The sequence below is a fragment of the Tachyglossus aculeatus genome, unplaced genomic scaffold, assembly GCF_015852505.1.
Source record: "Tachyglossus aculeatus isolate mTacAcu1 unplaced genomic scaffold, mTacAcu1.pri scaffold_78_arrow_ctg1, whole genome shotgun sequence".
In the NCBI taxonomy this organism is placed as follows: Eukaryota; Metazoa; Chordata; class Mammalia; order Monotremata; family Tachyglossidae; genus Tachyglossus; species Tachyglossus aculeatus.
Window position 1 is genome coordinate 1,560,923 of NW_024045093.1, and position 18,205 is coordinate 1,579,127.

Here is an 18,205-nt window from a genome sequence, read left to right on the forward strand (position 1 = left end):
CGGGTTTGAAGGAGAAATATTTCCCTCCACTCCTTCCACTCCCTCCCTCACCTCTTATCCATCAGAGCTGTGGCTTAGGGCCAGGGAAGACTTGGGGCGGGTGATGCAGAAGGGGATGCAGGGTGGCTGATACAGGTGATTCAGAACCCTGGGCAGCGTGATGCTTGCTGCCATTGGAGTTTTTACCCGATCTGTTCGCTTGGTAGTAAATGTCCCCTGGAATGCAGGGTGGAGGTTCAGAGTGGACCCTGGTGGTGAACACTTCTGCATCATTTCAGGTGGGTTTACAAAGACTTCCAGCACTTCCTGGCCCTGTTGTTTGCTGTGGAGGAGATCAACAAGGATCCTAACCTTTTATCCAATGTGTCCCTGGGGTTCCACATCCACGAAAACTACCACCATGCTGATAGAGCCATAGAGGGTGCCTTGATGTGGCTGTCGGGAGGAAGACAGACCATCCCTAACTACAGCTGTGAAAGACGGGAAAAGTCCGTGGCTGTCATCGGAGGAGCTACATCTGCCCTGTCCATCAGCATGGCAAATATCCTGGGACTCTACAAGCTCCCACAGGTAGGAGACCATTCAACTAGTCTGGTGGCATCCCTATGTAGATAAGGAATGACCACATTGGAGACATGTCTTGTGGAAAAGAGTTTCCCTTCACTTCTTTCAATCCCACACTGCCTGTTGAGAAGGGATGTTCCTAGGAAGGAGCAGTTTTTCAGACACAACCTAGCGCTGCGTGTGCTTCAAGGAAAAACCAGGTCCTGAGGGTTCATTTATCCAGATTATGTAAACGTTCAAGTGAATTTCTGTTGCACTCTTTTCCATTGTTGTTTTTTTTCTGGCTCCTAGTGCACTCCCTATCCATTCTGCAATTTTCCCTTTTAGAGGGGTAAGAAGAAACGTTAAAAGGAAAGATATGTGTGGGGCATGGAGTCAGCAGACCATACAGGAACCAGGAACAGGGGATACACATGTGGGTATCATTCACTAGTTCATTCATTCTTTAAATAGTATTTATTGATCGCTTACTGTGTGCAGAGCACTGTACTAAGGGCTTGAGAAGTACAAGTCGGCAACATATAGAGACGGCCCCTACACAACAATGGGCTCACAGACTAGAAGGGGGAGACAGACAACAAAACAAAACATGCAGACAGGTGTAAAAATCATTAACAAACTAAATACAATAGTAAATATGTACAAGTAAAACAAATAGAGTAATAAATCTGTACGAGTATAGACAAGTGCTGTAGGGAGGGGAACGAGGTAGGGCAGAGTGGAACGATGGGGAGGAGGAGAGGGAAAAGGGTCCTTAGCCTGGGAAGGCGACCTGGAGGAGGTGAGCTCTCAGTAGGGCTTTGAAGGGAGTAAGAGAGCTAGTTTGATGGATATGTGGAGAGAAGGCAATCCAGACCAGTGGAAGGACGTGCGTGGTGGTTGACGGTGGAACAGGTAAGAACGAGGCACAGTGAGGAGCTTAGAGGCAGAGAAGCAGAGGGTGCGGGCTGGGCTGTAGAAGGAGAGAAGAGAGGTGAGGTAGGAGGGTGCGAGGTGATGGAGAGCCTTGAAGCCTAGAGTGGGAGTTTTTGCTTGCTTCCCTTTTCTTCTCACTTTGCACTCACTACTTTTGGAGAGCTTCTCTACTCCCATGGCTTCACCTACCCAGGCCAAGCAGTAACTCTCCAATCAGTCTCATAGTATTAAGTTCCCACATCCTCTGTCAATCTTACATTTCTACTTGTCTTCCAGGGATGTCTCTCTGAAGCCTTCATTTGAACTCTTCAATGAACTCTTCATTTTCCCTCCCGTATCCCTTCCTCTGCCTAGGTTTTCTATCAGGACTGGTAACACCACTCTTATCCCTGTTACCAAGACCCTCATTCCTGGCATGAGATTTTCTAGGAACGCTCTTACATCAGTCTCCTCATCGATCTGCTTATTTGTAGATAATTTTTCCTTAATCTCTCCTGTTAGCCAAATGCAGTCTATGAAAACCCTGTTCTATCATGAGAAAGCTTCCCTTCATCCTTGGGGATTTCAATATCCATGTGGTTGTTCCCGATAACCCTTCTGCTGACCGTTTCCTTTCACTCCTTCACTCCTTGAGCTCCTGTTCCATCCCATTTTACCCACTCTACAGCTTGGACATACTCGATCTCATCCTCGCTATTGACCCTCACCAACTCTACCCTCACCAACTCTGAAATTACTTTATAATGAAAATTACTAATAACTGTGGTACTTTCAGGTGCTTACTATAGGCCAAACCTTGTACTAAGTGCTGCAGATGTTAATGAGGATTAGGTCCCACATGGGGCTTGTAGTATTAGTAGTAGGGAGAATATGTTTTTTGAATCCCCAGTGAAAATCAATCAATCAATCATAGTTATTGAGCACTTACTGTGTGCAGGGCACTGTACTAAGCGCTTGAGAAGTACAAGTTGCCAGCATATAGAGACTGTCCCTACCCAACAGTGGGCTCAAAGTCTAGAAGGGGGAGACAGAGAACAAAACCAAACATATTAACAAAATAAAATAAATACAATAGATAAGTACAAGTAAAATAAATAAATAAATAGAGTAATAAATATGTACAAACATGCATACATATATACAGGTGTTGTGGGGAAGGGAAGGAGGTAAGATGGGGGATGGAGAGGGGAACAAGGGGCAGCGGAAGGAGGGTGCTCAATCTGGGAAGGTCTCCTGGAGGAGGCGAGCTCTCCGTAGGGCCTTGAAGGGAGGAAGAGAGCTAGCTTGGCGGGTGTTGGGAGGGAGGGCATTCCAGGCCAGGGGGATGACGTGGGCCGGGGGTCGACGGCGGGACAGGCGAGAACGAGGAACGGTGAAGAGATTAGCGGTGAAGGAGAGGGGGGTGTGGGCTGGGCTGTAGAAGGAGAGAAGGGAGGTGAGGTAGGAGGGGGCGAGGTGATGGAGAGCCTTGAAGCCGAGGGTGAGGTGTTTCTGCCTGATGCGCAGATTGATTGGTAGACACTGGAGATTTTTGAGGAGGGGTATAACATGCCCAGAGCGTTTCTGGACAAAGACAATCCGGGCAGCAGCATGAAGTATGGATTGAAGTGGGGAGAGATACGAGGATGGGAGATCAGAGAGGAGGCTGATGCAGTAGTCCAGACGGGAGAGGGTGAGAGCTTGAACGAGCAGGGTAGCGGTTTGGATGGAGAGGAAAGGGCAGATCTTGGCAATGTTGTGGAACTGAGACCGGCAGGTTTTGGTGACGGCTTGGATGTGAGGGGTGAATGAGAGAGCGGAGTCGAGGATGACACCAAGGGTGCGGGTTTGTGAGACGGGAAGAATGGTAGGGCCGTCAACAGTGATGGGAAAATCAGGGAGAGGGCAGGGTTTGGGAGGGAAGACAAGGAGGTCAGTCTTGGACATGTTGAGTTTTGGATGGAGGGCAGACATCCAGATGGAGAGGTCCTGAAGGCAGGAGGAGATGCGAGCCTGGAAGGAGGGGGAGAGAGCAGGGTCAGAGATGTAAATCTGGGTGTCATTAGCGTAGAGATGATAATTGAAGCCATGGGAGCGAATGGGGTCACTAGGTGAGTGAGTGTAGATCGAGAACAGAAGGGGACCAAGAACTGAACCTTGGGGAACCCCCACAGTAAGGGGAACCAAGTCCCAGAGAAGTGACGTGACTTGCCAACGAGACTTGAGCTGGCAGTAGAACCCAGGGATTCTGTCTTCCAGCCTCGTGCTCTTTCCACTAGACCACAATGTATTCAACTGAAAGCTCCGCATGTGACTTCTATCCTCCTAACCCAACTTGGACATCTGAGGTGTTCCCCCATAGAAACGTTCAATCTATTAATCCACACCAATATTCTCAAGTCATCGTATCCCACTTGGTCTCCATACCCAAACTACCTACCCTGATGCACAAATTGACACCCTCAACACCTCCTCTCTACTGGTCTCAACTCACTTGCTCCTCTATCCCTTCACCATTATCTTATCACTAACCCAAAGCACTGGATTACCTCCATAGCACTCTTCGTTTGCTCCCGTGGACATGCCATGGAACAGTGCTGGCAGAAATACAGAAATCAGGCCGACCTAGTTGATGTCAAATGAATCTTTTCCTGCTCTATCTTGCCCTTTCCCCTGCCAGACAGCAATCCTGCTCCATGCGTATTGACCTCTATGCCCATTGTCTTTGCCAGGTGTTTCAGTCATTTAAGTCCCTCCTCAAATCCCAACGATCTTTAGTCCCTCTCCTGACTATGTACTTTGTGGATAAAATTGAAATAATCAAGCATGATCGCCCTAAATTCCTCCCTGGTCCTGTCCAGTCCCTCTCTCTCCCACTCATTTTTTGAACCTCTCATCTTTCCTTGAAGTGTCCCAAAAGGAGATCGCCTGCTTCCTCTCAAAATCTACCCCTTCTACCTGTTCTTCCGACCCTTTTTCTTTGGATCTTATTGCAGCACATGACCTCTCCTTCTTTTTCCTTGTTCACCACCACCTTCACCTGTTCATTATCCAATGGCTTCTTACCCACTGCTCGCAAACATGCTCACATATTCCCTCTCCTGAAAATAACCCTCCTTGACCCCTGCAGCTCTCTCTGGTTATAGCTCCATCTCCTCCTAACATTCCTTTCCAAACTCCATAAGTCAGTTGTCTGCACCTACTGCCTCTACTTCCTTGCTGATTTCCTACTACAACTGAGCCCATACCGTCCATCCTCTAATGCCAACCTAATCACTGTTCATTGATCTCATCTATCTTGCTGCTGCCCTCTTGCCTATGTCCTGCCTCTGGCCCATAACTCTCTCCTCCTTCCTACCCGAAAGATGATCACTTTCCTTGTACACATAACCTTGCTAATGTCAGGACTTTTCCAAGAAAACTTGCCTGATCAGACCCTCATTTCCCCTACTTCCTAGCCTTTCTGGTTGGCTCTGCACTTTTGGTTCACCCCACCCCTCATCCCCAAAATACTTATGTACATATCCATAATATAATTTAACATCCATCTCTTGATCTACTCTGTTAGCCCACTGTGGGTACAGAACATGCTTGCCAGCCCTGTTATATTGTACTCTTTCAGGAAATGAGTACAGTGCTCCACATGCAGTAATTGCTCAATAAATATAACTGATTGATGAAAATCCCTTTGAAGACAGGTATTGTGTTTTTTGCCCTTTTCTATCATTTCCCAAATGATAAGATCATTGATTCAATTGTATTTATTGAGCATTTACTGTGTGCACAACACTGTACTAAGCGCTTGGGAAGTACAAGTCGGCAACATATAGAGACGGTCCCTACTCAACAATGGGCTCACAGTCTAGAAAGGGGAGACAGACAACAAAACAAAGCATGTATACAGGTGTCACAGCTATATGAACATCATTAACAAAATCAATAGAATAGTAAATAAGTAGAAGTAAAATAAATAGAGTAATAAATCTAAAAATATATGAAAATGCTGTGGGGAGGGGAAGGAGGTAGGGCAGGGAGGTTGGGGGGAGGAGAGGAAAAAGAGGGCTCAGTCTGGGAAGGCTAAGTGTTTACTTAACTCCTTCTGGGAAGATCAGTGCCCTTCCCAAAGAAGGAGCTAAGTAAACTCTTTTGATGGATTTACCAATATCCTCACCCATCCCAATCAGCTTTTTTTTCTCTACCCAGATCACCTATGGCCCATTCGATCCGGTCCTGAGCGACAAGACCCAATTTCCATCTCTCTATCAGGTGGCCCCCAGGATCTCCTCTCTGCCTCGGGCGATAGTCCGTTTAATGGTACATTTTGGCTGGACCTGGGTCGGGCTGGTGGTGTCAGAAGATGTGATAGGAGAGAGATTCCTCTCGGATGTGACCGGGGAGATGGTCAGGAATGGTGTCTGTGTAGCTTTTACCATAAAGATCCCCAGTGAGAAGTTCCACTTTTATTTAGCCTGGAAAGTCTACTACAGGGTCACGGCTACATCAGCCACAGTGATGGCTGTCTATGGGGATGCAGAGTCCCTAAGCCTTCTGAGAGCTGCGATAGAGAGATTTGGACTATCCAAGATGGTTTTGATCACCACCTTTCATTGGGACTTTACTTTGAGCATTGAGAAAGTAAAAAACAACTACAACTTTCATGGAACTTTCACAATGGCAAACCTTATTAAAGAAGTTCCCTATTTCAGGGATTTTTTACGGACAGCTAGACCAGAAAAATACCCAGAAATCATTGTCTTGAAAGAGTTCTGGGAGTCTGCCTTTGACTGTTCCTTTTTATTTCCTGAACTGGATGGAAGAAAATGCTCAGAAAATGTTTCCTTGGAGTTGCTGCCTGTGCACCATTTTTCCCTGACGATGTCTGCCCTGAGTTACAGTGTGTACAATGCCATGTATGCTGTCACGCAGGGGATCCAGGAGTTGCTCCTGTCCTGCTCAGAGCTGGAATCTCGGGGAAACAAGGATTGTCTGGTTCCTCATCTGTGGCAGGTAATGTTCCCCCGCTGGACCAGAGGGCTGCAAAATCAGTCAGTTAATCATTGGTATGTATTGAGAGCTTACTGTGTGCAGACAATAGTCCTAACCATTCAGAAGAGCATATTACAACAAAGTTGGTAGAAAGATTTCTTGTCCACAAGGAGCTTTTAGTCTAAAGGTAACAAGAGTAAGGTCCTGCTGAATTGCAGGAGTGGAGGGCCTGGTCGAAACTTACACATTTGTGAGAAGGCACATCCGTTATAGTCTGGCATATACAGGACTGGGTACAGCTACCCAGTACTAGAAATTAATTCACTGAAATATAATTGAAGGTAAGAGAGAGGAGGAACACTGCACTAATGCAAGAGGTCCTTCCTGGGCATCTGGTTAAACTGTAACTAAAGTTCGACCAATGAAAATTGGTTTGTTTAAATCATAGACACTGGGGTATTAGCTTCCCCAGCCTCACACATTCTGGCAACAAAGGAAGATATAAATCAATCAATCCTTCAGTGGTACTTATTGAGTGCTTATTGTGTGCCACGCACTGTATTAAATGCTAGGGTGTGTACCATACAACAGAGGTGGTAGACATGTTCCCTGCCCATAATGAAGAATTGGTAAATCACAAATATTATCGATCCCAATACTTATTTAAGAAGTGGTTCATCGATTGCAGGTTGAAGAGAACACAGTGCTAGGCACTGAAAGCATTAAACTTAACAACATGACAAGAGGCAGGATTTTTGGATGGCACTGTTCTCCCCAGATCGGACCATCAGTGCTGCCTTCTTCAAACTTGAAGGACAACTCATATTAATTGGAATAACCAACACTGTCCCACTGGGGGTAGCGAGGCTGGGGAGGTGGTCACAGAATGCAGCTTCATGGGTCACCATCCTCATCATCGTGATCTTCGCCATCTGCCCTCTTCTCTCCTGTGCACATTTCCCCATTACTGATTGCCACAAACCAACTGCTGAATGAAAGAGGTCGACAGTGTCGCTGGATCTAGGGTGAGGCTTCCTTCCACTGTTAGGCAGACATATCCCTCCCTTCCCTCCTCCTTGCCTATGTATGGATGAGATGGAAAATATTCCCATGAGAAGGTCTGCCGTCCCCGGGTTCCCTTCCATGCCCTCCATTTCATGCCGGGAAATAGAGAGAAAGAGAGAAAGAGAGAGAGAGAGAGAGAGAGAGAGAGAGCGAGAGAGAGAGAGAGAGAGAGAGACTTTCCCTATTCCTGGGCTGAGTGATTGAGGCCGTGGGGAGGGTGGGGTCTCTAGAGAAGCAGAGCAGTCAGCAGCGCCCAAGGAGGGGAAGAAGAAATCCCCTCCCAGTGGGACGATTGCTCCCAGACTCCAGGTCTCCCCTTTTGCCTCCCCGTGGTAGTTTTCCTGGGAAGTCATGATAATAATGATAATAATATTGGTGATGGTATTTGCTAAGTGCTTACTAGGTGCCAGCACTGTATTAAACACTGGGATAGATAAGGGATAATCAAGTCAGACGCAGGCCTTGTCCCAGATGGAGCCCACAGTTCAATGGGGAGGAAGAAAGGTATTGAATGGCCCATGAAAGTCAAGCCACTTGGAGAAGCAGCATGGCGCAGTGGATAGAGCATGGGCCTGGGAGTCCGAATGTCATCGGTTCTAATTGTGATGCAAACAAACAAACTGACCCCCTAAAGCCCCACTGCAGCTGATCTCACCTCCCATGGAGTCAGGAGTCTCTAGAATTTCCTTTTATCTATTTTCAGCTCAATGAGTTTCTGAGAAAGGGTAAGTTTCATAACCCTGCCGGGGAACTGGTGATTATGGACGAGAACCACAGATGTGCTGCAAAATTTGACATTCTGAACTTTGTGATTTTTCCCAGTGGAAATGGTGAGTTGGTCAAAGTCGGGGAGGTGGACCCCCAGGCACCCCCCGACCAAGACGTCATCATCAATGAGACAATGATCGTGTGGCCTGGGGGAGCCTCTCAGGTAAGCAGACAATGTGAATGCCCGGATGTCCTGAAGTGGTAGTCCCAGGCTTCTAGTCGTGATTGTATCGATGGAGCACTTACTGGGTGCGCAGCACTGGAACTAGACTGTAGACTGTAAGCTTGCTGTGGTCAGGGAATGTGTCTGTTAATTGTCATATTGTACGTTTCCAAGTGATCAGTTTACAGTTCTACACACAGTTAGTGCTCACTAAATACGATTAAATGAATGAATGAATACCCAGTGCTGGGAAAAAGTACTTATATGGCAGAGACACTGAGATTGGTCCTCAAAGGGTGCATGATCTGAAACTATGAGGTGTAGAGGGAACTCAGCTCCAACTTCCTCCTAGACCCCCTCCAATCTGGTTTCCATACCCTACACTCCACCGAAACGGCCCTCTCAAAGATCACCAATGACCTCCTTCTTGCCAAATCCAGTGGCTCCTACTTTATCCTAGTCCTCCACGACCTCTCAGCCGCCTACAACACTGGACCACCCCCTTCTCCTCAACAAGCTATCCAACCTTGGCTTCACAGACTCTGTCCTCTCCTAGATCTCCTCTTATCTCTCCGGCCGTTCATTCTTAGGCTCTTTTGCGGATTCCTCCTCCCACTCCTATCCCCTTACTGTTGGGGTTCCTCAAGGTTCAGTTCTTGGTCCCCTTCTGTTCTCGATCTACACTCACTCCCTTGGTGAACTCATTCGCTTCCACGGTTTCAACGATCATCTCTACACTGATGACACCCAAATCTACATCTCCGCCCCTGCTCTCTCTCCCTCCCTCCAGACTCGTTTCTCCTTCTGCGTTCAGGACATCTCCATCTAGATGTCTGCCCACAATCTAAAACTCAGTATGTCCACAACTGAACTACTTATCTTCCCTCACAAATCCTGTCCTCTCCCTGACTTTCCCATCACTGTAGAAGGCACTACCATCCTTCCCGTCTCACAAGACCGCAATCTTGTTGTCATCCTCGACTCCACTCTCTCATTCACCCCACACATCCAATCTGTCACCAAACCCTGTCTGTCTCACCTCCACAACATCGCCAAGATCTACACTTTCCTCTCCATCCAAATTGCTACCTTGCTGGTTCAATCTCTCATCGTATCCCGATTAGATTACTGCATCAGCCTCCTCTCTTACCACCTATCCTCCTGTCTCTCCCCGCTTCAGTCTATGCTTCACTCTGCTGCCTGGGTTATCTTTGTACAGAACCGCTCTGGGCATATCCCTCGCCTCCTCCAAAATCTCCAGTGGTTGACTATCAACCTACAAATCAAACAAAAGCTCCTCACTCTCGGCTTCAAGGCTCTCTACCACCTCGACCCCTTCTACCTCACCTCCCTTCTCTCCTTCTACAGCCCAGCCTGAACCCTCTGCTCCCCTGCCGCTAACCTCTTCACTGTGCATCGTTCTCGCCTGTCCCGCCATCGACCCCCAGCCAACGTCCTTCCCCTGTTCTGGAATGACCTTCCTCCACGCATCAGCCAAACTACCTTTCTTCCTCCCTGTAAAGCCCTACTGAGAGCTCACCTCCTCCGGGAGGCCTTCCCTTGAGAAGCAGCTTGGCTCGGGAGAAAAAGCCCGGGCTTTGGAGTCAGAAGTCATGGGTTCAAATCCCGACTCCGCCACTTGTCAGCTGTGTGACTTTGGGCAAGTCACTTATCTTCTCTGTGCCTCAGTTACCTCATCTGGAAAATGGGGATTAAATGTGAGCCCCCACTGTGACAACCTGATCACTTTGTACCCTCCCCAGCGCTTAGAACAGTGCTTTGCACAAAGTAATCGCATATTAAATGCCATTATTATTATTATTATTCCCAGGCTAAGCCCCCTTTTTCTCTCCTCCTCCCCATCCTCCCCGCCCTACCTCCTTCCCCTCCCCATAGCACTTGTATATATTTGTACAGATATATGACTCTATTTTACTTGCACATATTCACTACTCTATTCATATTGTTGTTAATGATCTGCATACAGCTATAATTCTATTTATTCTGACGATTTTGACACCTGTCTGCATGTTTTGGTTTGTTGTCTGTCTCCCCCTTCTAGACTGTGAGCCCGTTGTTGGGTAAGGACCGTCTCTATATGTTGCTGACTTGTACTTCCCAGGCGCTTAGTACAGTGTTCTGCACACAGTAAGTGCTCAATAAATATGGTTGAATGAATGAAAGAACTGCAGACAGACACATTTGGGGCAATTAAGCACTAAATCAAGAACCGAAGCAGGGATGACTAGGGGATCCTATCAATTCTCCCAATCCCTAGGTGAAGGGGTTCAATTATTAGCCAACGTGGTGTGCTTCCTCCTCTACCTGTCATATAATGCCTTGTGATGCCAGACTAATGCCAAGACTGCTCCCTGCCCTCAGTGCCAGGGGGTCCTGGAGATACAGTGACATAGTCCAGCAAGGGGGATGCTGATGGAGCTTGTCTGCAGTTTAAATCCCTGCATCCTGCTGTGGATAGATCATGGTGGGAGCTGGGGCTAGGTTATCGCAGCGGTGCTGTGACAGTTACATGTGGCTCTGCTCGGCCATCTCTTAGGCCTAGCTCAGCAGGGATTGTTTCATTCTGTGTGAGGTTCGTGTGGAGAGAGCCCTCACCTGGCATGGCTTCTTTCTGATCACCTGCTTGGGCTGGAGCTGGTGATGGGTCAGTCACCCTGGCCACAGTGTCACCTGGGGAATGTGATCCCCACATTGTTACAGTGAGACCGCGTATTGGTGGTCATGACAACACAGCTTGGCAAACTGGGGATCTCAGAGCGCAGGAAGGGATGTGGACACAGTGGGAGGCAGAGAGTTATTTCCCCAGGGAGAACTCCGGGAGTGCAAGGTCAGCCCCAAGATGGGCCACAGAAAAATGAAAATGCTTTAGCATTCATCTATTCAGAACCTTGGACCTTCCCAGCACAGTTTCTCAGACACATCTTTCTGGATGAAGTTAGGAATTCAAGGTTCGAGAGTTGAAGACACCTCTCTGCAGTCAGCCAAGATGGGAGAAGGAAGGGATGCCTGAGCATCATTCTTGACCATGGGAACCGCTCAGGTGGACCCCCACCACAGATCAGAATCTTGATGACCAGATTACTTCTCTCAACTCTCCTCTCTAGTCAACTCAACTTGCTCGCTCCCCTTTCCCATCGCCGTTCTCGTACCACTAACCCACAGCTTTGGATCACTGCCACTGTCCACCTCCTTCGCTCTTATGCTTCAGCTTCTGAACGCTGCTGGCGAAAGTCTAAACACCAAGCCAACCTTGTTCACTTCAAGTTTATCCTTTCCTGCCTTAATTCTTCCCTCTCCACTGCCACTGCCCTCACCACTGCCTGTATTACTTGTACATATCTATTCTATTTATTTTATTTCGTTAGTATGTTTGGTTTTGTTCTCTGTCTCCCCCTTTTAGACTGTGAGCCCACTGTTGGGTAGGGACTGTCTCTATATGTTGCCAACTGGTACTTCCCAAGCGCTTAGTACAGTGCTCTGCACACAGTAAGCGCTCAATAAATACGATTGATTGATTGATTGATTGCCAGGCATATCCATTTCTCCTCCCTTTTTGGCACCCATGCCCATCATCCTCGTCAGCTCTTCCGTACATTTAACTCCCTTCTCAGGCCCCCTGTTCATCCCACTCCTCCATCCCTCACCCCCAGCGATCTGGCCTCCTTCATTATTAAAATTTACTCCATCAGGTCTGAGCTTCACATAGTCACTCCTCCCCATTCACCAACCCCCCCCCCCCCAACCCTCTCTGCTCCTCTCCCGTCCTTCCCAGCAGTATCTTCAGATGAGATCTCCTCCCTCCTCTCAAGTGCTACTCTATCCACCTGTGCTTCAGACCCCATTGCCTCTCATCTTATGAAATCTCTCGCCCCTTCCCTCCTCCCCTTCTTAACTTCCATCTTCAACTCCTGCTCACTCTCTACTCATTCCTTCCCCTCTGCCTTCAAACATGACCACGTCTCCCCAATCCTAAAAATTCCCCTCTCTTGGCCCAGCATCCCCTTCTAGTTATCTCCCTATCTCCCTCTTACCATTCCTTTCCAAACTCCTAGAAAGAGTCGTCTACACCCCTGCCTCAAATTCCTCAATGCCAACGCTCTCCTTGACCTCCTCCAATCTGACTTCTGCCCACTACATTCCACGGAAACTGCCCTCTCAAAGGTCACCAATGAACTCCTTGTTGCTAAATCCAATGGCTCCTGCTATATCCTAATCCTCCTCGACCTCTCAGCTGCCTTCGACACTGTGGACCACCCCCTTCTCCTCAACATGCTATCCAACCTTGGCTTCACGGACTCCATCCTCTCCTAGTTCTCCTCTTATCTCTCTGGCCATTCATTCTCAGTCTCCTTTACGGGCTCCTCCTCCCCCTCCCATGTCCTTACTGTAGGGCTTCCTCAATGGGTCATTTCTTGGTCCCCTTCTGTTCTCTATCTACACTCACTCCCTTGGTGAATGTATTCTCTATCTACACTCACACCCTTGGTGAACTCATTCTATCCCACGGCTTCAACTATCATCTCTATGCTGATGACACCCAAGACTACATCTCTGCTCCTGCTCTCTCTCTCTCCCTTCAGGCTCGTGTCTCCTCCTGCGTTCAGGAGATCTCCATCTGGATGTCTGCCCGCCATCTAAAACTCAATATGTCCAAGACTGAACTCCTTATCTTCCCTCCCAAACCCTGTCCTCTCCATGACTTTCCCGTCACTGGAGTCGGCACTACCAACCTTCCTGTCTCAGAAGCCCGCAATTTTGGTGTCAGCTTCGACTCCATTCTCTCGTTCACCCCACACAGCCAATCCATCACCAAAACCTGCCGGTCTCAGCTCTGCAACATCGCCAAGATCTGCCCTTTCCTATCCATCCAAATCACTACCTTCCTGGTTCAATCTCTCATCTTATCCCGACTGGATTAATGCATCAGCCTCCTCTGTGATCTCCCATCCTCCTGCCTCTCCCCACTTCAGTCTATACTTCACGCTGCTGCCCGAATCATCTATGTGCAGAAACGCTCTGGGCATGGTACTCCCCTCCTAAAAAATCTCCAGAGGCTTCATGTCAACCTACGCATCAAGTAAAAACTCCTCACTCTCGGCTTCAAGGCTCTCCATCACCTCGCCTCTCCTACTTCACGTCCCTTCTCTCCTTCCACAGCCCAGCACGCTACACTCCTCTGCTGTTAACGCCCTCACTGTACTTCGTTCTCACCTGTCCTGCCATAGACCCGCGGCCCACGTCCTCCTCCTGGTCTGCAATGCTCTCGCTCCATACATCCACCAAGCCAGCTCTCTTTCTCCCTCCAAAGCCCTACTGAGAGCTCACCTCCTCCAAGAAGCCTTGCCAGACTGATCCTCCTTTTTCCTCTCCTCCTCCCCATCCCTCCCGCCCTACCTCCTTCCCCTGCCCACAACACCTGCATATATGTTTGTACAGATTCATTACTCTATTTAGTTTACTTGTACAAATTAACTATTCTATTTATTTTGTTAATGATGTGCATTTAGCTTTAATTCTATTTGTTCTGACGACTTGACACTTGTCCGCATGTTTTCTTTTGTTGTCTGTCTCCCCCTCATAGACTGTGAGCCCGTTGTTGGGTAGGGACAATCTCTATATGTTGCCAACCTGTATTTCCCAAGCGCTTAGTACAGTGCTCTGCACACAGTAAACACTCAATAAGTACGATTAAATGAATGAATGAATGAATGAATGAATCAGAAGTGGGACCTGGTGCCCCGACCCCCTGAAACCTTTGACTCTTAGCAGGGAGAAGGAAAAGGGGGGAGGTGTACGATGGGGGCACTTGTAGCTCATCCTTTGTTGGGGCTCAGGCCTGTATGTGAGGTGGTGGGGAAGCCTCTGGGTTGGAGGCTCCAGGATCACGTACGTAGGTATAGAACTCCGGAGCTCCACTCTCACTGTCACTATCCTCTTTTTTGAAAATTCAGGCTCCACATTCTCAGTGCAGCAGGAGCTGTGGACCAGGATTCAGAAAAAGCCCCCAGCAAGGGGCGGCTGCCTGCTGCTATTTTTGTGTCAGGTGCCCAGAGGGAGAGATTTCCAACCAGACAGGTAGATATATACAGAGACCCAGATCCTCACATGACCTAGAGTCTGTGGGGCACTAGGCAGTTGGTGACAGATGAAGGGCATGGGGAGCCAGAGACAGTTGATGGGAAAGCCCAAGGGGCAGGCCAGAGATGGACATGCCTGACTGCAGACATGGATGTCCAGGAGGTTTTACTCAGCAGCGTCCTTGCCCATGTGCTAGGGTGAATGCAGGGTTGGAAAACACAATCTCGGCACTGGGCGGGGGTGCTTGGGAGAGAGCATTAGACCAGACGGGTCAGGTTTAATGAAGAGGCAAAAATCCCAGCCTGGGCTGTGACCCTGACCTAGGTGGAGGGAAATGTGTGCTGTAGGGGGAGGTGAGACTCTGCTCCTTTTTATTTTCCTACCTCTTTTAAGGCACTCGATATTCACCCAACACTCATCCCCACAGCACTTACGTGCATATCCATCATTTGTCAATTTATTTATATTACAGTCTGTCTACCTTTTCATACTGTGAGCTCATTCTTGGCAAGGAACGTGTCTACCCAAGCTGTTGCATGTACTCCTCCGAGCACTTAGTACAGCATTCTGCAAAGAGTAAGTGCTGATTGACTGACGGATTGATTGATTGAATGATTCTTTCCATTCAGACGCGGAGCAGTGTGTGAAGTGTCCTGACGATCAATATTCAAACATTGCGAGAGATGGCTGCCTTCACAAAGTGGTGACTTTCCTGTCCACCAAAGAACCGTTGGGGATGATCCTGGTCTGCATGATCCTCTCCTTCTTTCTCCTCACAGCCCTGGTTTTAGGAGTCTTCATTAAGCACCGAGACACCCCCATAGTCCGAGCCAATAACCTCAATCTCAGCTACACCCTCCTCATCTCCCTCAAACTTTGCTTCCTCTGTGCTCTGACCTTCATCGGCCAACCCACCACAGCCTCCTGCCTCCTCCGCCAAACGGCTTTTGGTGTCGTGTTTATTGTATCCATCTCCTCCATTTGGGCCAAGACTGTCACTGTGATTATGGCCTTCAGGGCCACCACCTTGGGGAGCAGAGTCAGAAAGTGGGTGGGGCCCAGAGCCTCCATCTCAATAGTCCTGTCCTGCTCCCTGGTCCAGGTGACCATCTGTGTGATCTGGTCGGGCACAGCTCCCCGATTCCCGGAGATGAACACACACGCTGAGCCTGGACTCATTATCATAGAGTGTAACGAGGGCTCCGTGATTGCCTTCTACTGTGTCCTGGGCTACCTGGGCTTTCTGGCCCTGGTGAGCTTCACTGTGGCTTTCCTGGCCAGGAGGCTGCCCGACAGCTTCAATGAAGCCAAGTTCATCACGTTTGGCATGCTGGTGTTCTGCAGCGCCTGGGCCTCCTTCCTCCCCGCATACCAGGGCACCAAGGGGAAGGCCACAGTGACCACAGAGATCTTCTCCATCCTGGCCTCCAGTGCCCGGATTCTTGGATGCATCTTCATCCCAAAGTGCTATGTCATCCTGCTGCAGCCTGACAGGAACACCCGGTAGTGGTTGAAGAGGAAATGATCCCTGGGACATTAGTTCAGGGCTGCTATGTTTATTGCTTAACATTTTTCTCTACCCCAGTTTTCTTACAGGACCAAAGGAGAGAGAAATCCAGCCAGGGATATCCAGAAGGGATTCCCTGGCCAATCCGAATCAGAGGTCAGGCCTGGGTGCTCCCATGGATCATTGGATGTTTGTCCCATGGCCTCCTGGACTCTTCCCTTCTCCAGGTGGGACTCTCACAGAGTCATCTGCCATCACCTGCTGGTTGTGCGGGAGACCACAATGAGCTCGAGTTCACTCAAACCTGGGGCAGCAGATGGGGGAGGGAACAATGAGGATCAACGTCTCAGAATGGGAAGGTGGAGACCCTTCCCAGTGGAACAGAACTCTCAGGGAGGAAGGAAGCATCAACCCCATTTCCCTTTCCTATTTACCCTACTTTCTACATCAGCTATTCACTTGGGTCTTCACTCCTTAAGCCCTTAGATATTCATCCCACCCAAAGCTCCTCTGCTCTTAGGTCTTTAGGAGATAACTTCTTTAGGAGAAGCAGCGTGGCACAGTGGAAAGCGTGTGGGCTTTGGAGTCAGAGGTAATGGGATCTAATGCCCACTACGTCACTTAGTGGCTGTGTGGATTTGGGCATGTCACTTCACTTCTCCGGGCCTCAGTTACCTCATCTGTAAAATGGGGATGAAGACCCCCATGGGACAACCCGATCACCTTGTAACCTCCCCAGCACTTAGAACAGTGCTTGGCACATAGTAAGCGCTTAATAAATGCCAACTTAAAAAAGGCCATATCCTTATCCTCTGTTGCCGCCACTATGTATACTTTATTTTATGGTTTGTCTCCCCTTCTACACTGTAAACCCCCTGTGGTTAGGGATCAGATCTAACAATTCTATTGTATTATAATCTCCCAGGGGTTTAGTGCAGGCCTCTATAGCTCAAGTGCTCAATATATGCCATGGATTGTTGGAATTATTGACTGATTCATTCTTCTTTTTTAAAACCCATGTACTTCTGCCTCCCCCATTTCTTGTCCCCATTGACCTGGCCTCTTTATTCACCGAGAAAATTTAGACCATCAGGTGTGATCTCCCTAAAATCTTCCCTGATCCTCTCCATTCCCCCTTCCTCCTGCCCCTTCTTCAACACTCCCATATCTCACAGCAGCATCTCAAGAGGAGGTCGCCTGCCCTCTCTCAGATTCCACGCCCTCCAACTACACATCCAACTCCATCCCTTCGCAATTATTAACGCACTTACCGCCCTCTTCAATTGCTAGCTTTCCAGTGACTTTTTCGCCACTGCTTTCAAACATGCTCATGCATTTCCTATCCTAAAAAAACCCTCCTTTGGCCCCTCGATGCTCTCCCATTGTAACCCTATCTGCCTCCTACCTTTCCTCTCCAAACTCCTAGATAGCTGTCTACATCTTTTCTCTCAAGTTCTTCTTCTCCAAATCTCTCCTTGAACCCCTTATATCTGGCTTCTGTCCCATTCACACCCAAAGACCACTCTCTCAAATATCACAAACAATCTCCTTCTTGCTAAATCCCACAGCTCCTATTCCATTCTAATTCCTCCTCGACCTCGGATCCACCTTTGACACTGTCAAGCACCCTCTTTGCCTGGAAATACTATCCAATCTTGACTTTACTGACACTGTCCTCTACTGGTTCTCCTCCTATCTCCCTGGTCACTCCTTCTCAGCCTCTGTCATGGGCTCCTCCTCTGCCTCCCACTCCCTAACTGTGAGCATTCTTCAAGGTTCAGTTCTGCGTCCCCTTCTATTCTCCATCTACACTCACTCCCAGAAATCATTTGCTCCCAAGCCTTCAATTTCCACGGCCATCCAGCTGATTCCCAAATCTAAATCTCCAGCCCCAATCTCTCTCACTCTCTGCAGTCTCTCATTTCCACTTGCCTTCAGGACATCTCTACTTGGATGTCCTCACAACGCCTCACATGTACCCTGTCCAAAACAGAACTCTTCATCTTCCCTCTCAAAAGCTGTCCTCCCCTGATTTTCCCATAACTTGTAGACAACACCACCATCCTTCCTGTTTCTCTAACCCATAACCTTGATAGTGTCCTCGACTCATTTCTCTCATTCAACGCACATCTTCAATTAGTCACTAAATCCTGTTACTC

At 48.5% G+C, this 18,205-nt stretch overlaps 1 protein-coding gene across 1 annotated transcript in view; it reads left to right on the forward strand.

Annotated features, from left to right (window-relative positions):
- Positions 1–16,046, forward strand: part of LOC119924046 (vomeronasal type-2 receptor 26-like) — a 16,310-nt gene extending 264 nt beyond the window's left edge. Inside the window, exons 2-6 of the mRNA XM_038743131.1 lie at positions 279–570; positions 5,662–6,465; positions 8,213–8,440; positions 14,413–14,536; positions 15,169–16,046. Of these exons, the coding sequence (XP_038599059.1) occupies positions 279–570; positions 5,662–6,465; positions 8,213–8,440; positions 14,413–14,536; positions 15,169–16,046 (2,326 nt within the window). The remainder of the gene's footprint in view (positions 1–278; positions 571–5,661; positions 6,466–8,212; positions 8,441–14,412; positions 14,537–15,168) is intronic.
- The last annotated feature ends 2,159 nt before the right edge of the window (positions 16,047–18,205 follow it).